Source organism: Oreochromis niloticus, linkage group LG3 (assembly GCF_001858045.2).
Source record: "Oreochromis niloticus isolate F11D_XX linkage group LG3, O_niloticus_UMD_NMBU, whole genome shotgun sequence".
In the NCBI taxonomy this organism is placed as follows: Eukaryota; Metazoa; Chordata; class Actinopteri; order Cichliformes; family Cichlidae; genus Oreochromis; species Oreochromis niloticus.
The window spans coordinates 13,191,027-13,196,513 of record NC_031967.2 but is presented as its reverse complement, the minus strand read 5'-3'; the positions used below and the strand labels follow the sequence as shown (position 1 = coordinate 13,196,513).

General features: G+C 36.7%; 1 protein-coding gene across 4 annotated transcripts; it reads left to right on the top strand.

The window, feature by feature from the left end:
• Positions 1-920: 920 nt before the first annotated feature.
• LOC102077157 (uncharacterized) lies at positions 921-4,673 on the top strand. Of its 4 annotated transcripts, none has more exons than XM_019352768.2 (7): positions 921-1,140; positions 2,117-2,179; positions 2,334-2,433; positions 2,554-2,813; positions 2,904-3,090; positions 3,254-3,390; positions 3,478-4,673. In XM_019352768.2, exons 4-7 carry the CDS (start codon positions 2,673-2,675, stop codon positions 4,210-4,212), a joined length of 1,200 nt encoding a protein of 399 aa, XP_019208313.1. In that variant the 5' UTR covers positions 921-1,140; positions 2,117-2,179; positions 2,334-2,433; positions 2,554-2,672; the 3' UTR covers positions 4,213-4,673. The 4 variants fall into 4 exon arrangements, with proteins under 4 accessions (XP_019208313.1, XP_019208309.1, XP_019208312.1 ...); XM_019352764.2 differs by having other exon boundaries at positions 2,310-2,433; XM_019352767.2 differs by having other exon boundaries at positions 2,117-2,183.
• Positions 4,674-5,487: the final 814 nt, after the last annotated feature.

Here is a 5,487-nt window from a genome sequence, read left to right as displayed (position 1 = left end):
AGGCTTAAAACTTTCCTTTTTGCTAAAGCATATAGTTAGGGCTGGACCAGGTGACCCTGAATCCTCCCTTAGTTATGCTGCAATAGACGTAGGCTGCCGGGGATTCCCATGATGCATTGAGTTTTTCCCTTCCAGTCACCTTTCTCACTCACTATGTGCTAATAGACCTCTCTGCATCGAATCATATCTGTTATTAATCTCTGTCTCTCTTCCACAGCATGTCTTTCATCCTGTTTTCCTTCTTTCACCCCAACCGGTCGCAGCAGATGGCCGCCCCTCCCTGAGCCTGGTTCTGCCGGAGGTTTCTTCCTGTTAAAAGGGAGTTTTTCCTTCCCACTGTCGCCAAAGTGCTTGCTCATAGGGGGTCATATGATTGTTGGGTTTTTCTCTGTATTTATTATTGTGCTATCTACTGTACAATATAAAGCGCCTTGAGGCGACTTTTGTTGTGATTTGGCGCTATATAAATAAAATTGAATTGAATTGAATTGAATATTTTCAGTGTGTGTGTTCCTAATATGCTGCATATAAAAGGATTTTTATGCTTGTTAGGTGATATCGTCGTCTTTAAAAGTCGTCAACTATTTCTCAGTGCACGATTATAGCTATCGGCTCTATGAAAGGTTGTGTTGAAGGTGTGTAGGTGGGGATGTTCTTGCCATGTATGGAGACTCCAATACTGAGAAAAAAAAAGAAATAACTGAATACTGCAAAATTTGACTTTTAATAGAGTTTTTTTCCTTTTTGTTTTCAAACTATTTTCCCCCAAAAAGCTTAATTATTTAATTGAAGCTTTTTTAAAAGTGTATTTTTTGTTTTGTTTACAAGGTAATTTTACCTACATGCTTGTGTTAAAAAAAAGTAATGAAATGCTGTCTCTCAGTACTAAATGCAGCTAACAAACTTCTTTGCGGCTACACAGTAAATTTCCCAGTGTTAAATCAGCAGTGTTAAAGTGTATTTACTCTAATAGAGTCATTATAACGACAGCTGGAGCAAAACGCCTCCCAGTGTGGGTGATAATTCGCGGAGTTAAAAGACCCAGTGTCAATGTTACACTAGAAAGCTCCTCCCACCACAGACTCCTTTTCAAACTGAGAGGATTTTTCACCGCGCCATTTTCTTCACATCAGTTACACGGTAAGTTGTTCATATTCACTTATTAAACCAACAATTTGACATTTTAAACACAAGTAGCATGTTAAAATAAGGTTACATTCCTTTTGTCCATGTTTATTATATATTTCATTTTGTACCTGAAGCAAATGTGACACTGTCTGTATGCTAACGTAAGGTTGTTAATTAGTGTTGGCTAAGACTGTAAGGATTGTTAATGTATTTCAGTGTGTAGTGGTGATTGTGTTGTGTTCTAGCATGTTTGAAATTCCATTAAATTAAACCCTCTATGTGTTGGGAGCTACATATTAACATTAGCTAGCTAACTAGCATTTTGGCTAACATTGGTGCACGGGCAATTCGCTTGTTATTGTTACATTTTAAATTATGTAAGGCAAGCATTAACTAATTAAAATTTTACACTAATGTTACATCTTTCACTTCTTTTTGGATACCTAGCTATAGAGGTCGTTTTCAGTAAGGTTATTGTCTTATTTCAATTCCGCTGTCTTTAGCGATTTTACAGTTACAGTTATTACAACCAGCAGGCAGTATAAACTTAATAAAGTATCCAAAATATCCAGGATTCAGTTTGTAATGTTTTCTTTTATTAGTTTGAACTTAAGATGACAGTGTTTGTATTTGTAGTGAGTTAACTTGATGTTAACTAATGATGGTATTGACACAAGTTACCTTTTTCCAGTTTGGTTAGCAGACTATTCAGTATGTTAAACTAAAGATGAACAAAATACTGACTCCCTAGTGCTAAGTTAGATCAGACAAACGGTAAAAGTACTTGTAATTATTTTAGTTTTGTATTGAGGAATATATTTCATGTAGGTGAAATACTCATTTAGTACAGGGCTTAAAAACTACAGCCAAAGGGCTGAAACACCTTGTTACACTGAAAAAAGTAACATACAGTGTAAGAAATAACAATGCAAGGCTGTTTTACTGGTATTTATGGGACTGTTTTAATATTCACATTTTCTGTTTACAGTAGTTCGATGAAGAGCACTGACTATAAGAAATTACTGTCTACAGGAAGCATGCCAGAGGAATTGTAAGTAAGTAGCTCATAGTAATAACTGATACAACCAAAATCACGTTTAAACATTTTAAATCCTGCTAAAATGTATGTCCTTATCAACTGTTCATTGTTACATAACTTATTTTGTTCATTCATTTATCAGTGTCTGTACATGTCACTCTCCAAGGAACATTATTATGATGGCGAGAGTGGCACTGGGTACTTGGCCTGGAGGATTAAAACCATACAGAGATGCACCGCTAAAGGGAGGCGATTATCATCTGGAGGTAACATTTATAATTCAGTGGAAATACATAATACAGTTCCACATTGTGGTTCTTTATTAATAATGGTTATTAAATGTTGTTATTAGTTTTGATAAAGAAGCTGTATTTCATATTGTCTAGCACCAGGAGATGGATCATCGAGTGAAGACCAGTGTGGTGGACCAACTGTCAGACGAGAGTTGCAGTTTGTTACAGAGAAGGTGCTGAGTGAGGATGAGTGCAAAGATACAATCTCTCTGATGAAACATTCAGCTGATGAAGACACAGTCAAGAAGAAGATGAAGTTGACATTTGTTTATCGACACAGCATGGTCCTTGACCTCCTGCTGTCAAGCAACATAGTGTCTGTTTTTCCACGTTTCAAAGATATCAAAGGCTTGGTGAATATTTGTCATTACTTTGACAATGTAAAAACACTTTAATATTTTGTAGATAGCAGATATAATTCTCTATTCTCTTCCCTGTTACAGATCGAACAGGATTATGTACTGATGTTTGGTGAGGATGTATCAGGCAGGTTGCTGGAGAGGTGGCCAACAACATTCAAAAGAAAGATTATCCAACAAGGCAGAAAGCTTCCTTCTACCAGTGACCTGAAAGAACTTTTGCTGGCAGCTGACTCACCTGAGGATGCCACTGAAGTTAATGCTGACATTGGTGAGCTGTTGTTTCTTTGATTAGCACATTCATAGCATATATAATGTTTGTCACAGAACAGTTATCCTTTTTGTCTTTTGGGTCTACTCAAACATTTTTTCAATGCATTGAAATATATTGTTGATGATGATTCAACTTTATTAAAAACAAATAACTTTTGCAGGCTGGGACAGTGGGACAGGTGGGACAATAGCAATTCTTTTGCTATTACATCTGATTCCATCATCTGGTCAGGGTCGGAAGAGACCAGGAAAGGTGTCAGCTTCTCAAGCAGAAAGGCATCTTGTGGTCTTCAAGAAGGTTTGTGTTTCTTTTCTATTTTTATGTTATGAATTACCAGTTTAAGAAAACTTGATTCTTATTGCCTGTCTGTATTTGTCTTTTCAGACTGGAACAAATATCCAAGAGCACCTTGATGCCGTCACTACCAGCACTCAACCCTACCTCCTGGCTGTTGGGGTGAAAAAGAATGACATCCACTGGTTCTTCATTATTCTTGACAAGAATGCCATGCCATGCAAGTCTACCTCTTCACTTGGTTCTTTTGATGAACTGTTTAAAGCACATTTTGTGTTTGGCACATCTTACAACACTATGCTTCACAACATGTACACGTTCATCCAAACCACGGGTTTTAGAAAACATTTAAATACCAAACACCTTAACTATTTTGACCAACAGGCTGACACTGATGTTAATCTACAGCCTGATGTGGCAGTTAAAGAAGTTAGCACTACAGGGGAGGTGATGTCAACTAATGTAGAAGAAACACACCCACAACATCTGAAAAGGTCAAATAAGAGCACTTTGGATATGTGTGCCTCTGCTGTTGCACAACTCAGGGCAGCTGGATTAAGCCAATCTACTGTGAATAGTTTTGTCTCCTCAATGGAGGAAGTGTTTTTTGAGATTCATACTCAGGCTAAAGATGCAGCCTTACAGAGTGTACCTTTACAGGACACCACAAGTAAAAATAAATATAATAGTAATAAAATAAAGCATTGGGAGTCCTTTAGCCTTGAAAGATTAGCTTTAGGACCAGGAAAGATGGTGACACTTGGAGAGCTGGAATTAGGTCCAGAAATTGCTTGGAGCTGTGTTTGTTTTCAGCTAAGTGGATAATAACACACGGTACAGAGTACCGCCCTGACTTTATCATCTGTGCAGATGTAGTGTCTGAGATTCCGGTTTTTTGTAAGATCAAAAGTATTGTTGTGAAAGATGACATTGTATTGCTCTGCGGAAAACTGATGGAAACCCTGTGTTTTGATGACCATTATCATGCATTTAGGGTCAGACTGCATCCCAATATGGTGCTGAAGGTGTTGAACATAAATGAGCTGTGTTGCTTCTTCAAATGAAGTATGGCATTTCAGATTCCTCCCTGTATGTCGTTCCATATTGCAGTTTTATGTCAAACTAAATTCATTGTTTTAAAGTGTTTTATACACTACATGAGATGTTTTTATATTTTGAGCCTAACATAAAAATAAAGCTGTTAAATGTATTATCTAGTTGTGGTCTTTGCTTACTTGTTTTATATGTAAAAGCATTATTAAAAACCAGGTTTTCATGCTGCAAAACAGTGAATTGTGTGTAAAGGTAACACTACAGGAAGAGTTTTAGTAACACTACTTGGTGTAAAATTAATTACAAATTTTACTCTATGAGAGCTAATTTTTCACTAGAGATTAGTGTATGAATAACACAGTATAGAGTAACATCAACTCCCATCAGAGTTCTTTGAACCCCCAGTGTTAATTTCAAATAACTCAATTCAGTGTTAAAAATCAGTGGGATTTTACTCAAATAGAGTTAATTTATCACTATGATAGAGTAAATAATATGACACTACTAGTAGTGTTAAGTTGATTTAACACTATGCGGTGTTACTCAGTGTTAAATTTTTACTCTATTTAGAGTTAAATTTACTCTAAAATTTTAACACTATAGAAAGAGTTGATTTAACACCAATTCCGAATGGGACCAAATAGACTCGGAAACAGTGTTAAATTTAACTCTTTAAGTGTTAGTTTGACACTGCAAATTTTACTGTGTAGGAAAAATTAGCATTGAATTTTTCATATTTGGCAACGGATTGCAAGCGGTTGAAGTTATCAACTGGATTGCCAGAGTTTATGCAGTGGCCTCAACCTTTTGATGAAGGCATTGCATACGTAATCGCTGAGTGGAGGCAATCTGTCTACAATCGCACTCTAACTTAGGCTACGATCACACTGCAGGTCTTAATGCTCAATTCCGATTTTTTGATCAAATCCGATTTTTTTGTCTGCTTGTTCACACTACAAATAAAATGCGACAGCAAACGCGCTCTAGTGTGAACGCTCAAAGCGGTCCACATGCGGAAAAGAAGATGTCACACACAACACGCTCTGT

Bases quoted from the DNA above. Each gene is read 5' to 3' on its own strand.
- LOC102077157 (XM_019352764.2), top strand. From the start codon at position 2,319: ATGTCACTCTCCAAGGAACATTATTATGATGGCGAGAGTGGCACTGGG. The intron at 2,814-2,903 runs GTGAATATTTGT...TCCCTGTTACAG, and splicing joins TCAAAGATATCAAAGGCTTG to ATCGAACAGGATTATGTACT. The intron at 3,391-3,477 runs GTTTGTGTTTCT...TTGTCTTTTCAG, and splicing joins ATCTTGTGGTCTTCAAGAAG to ACTGGAACAAATATCCAAGA.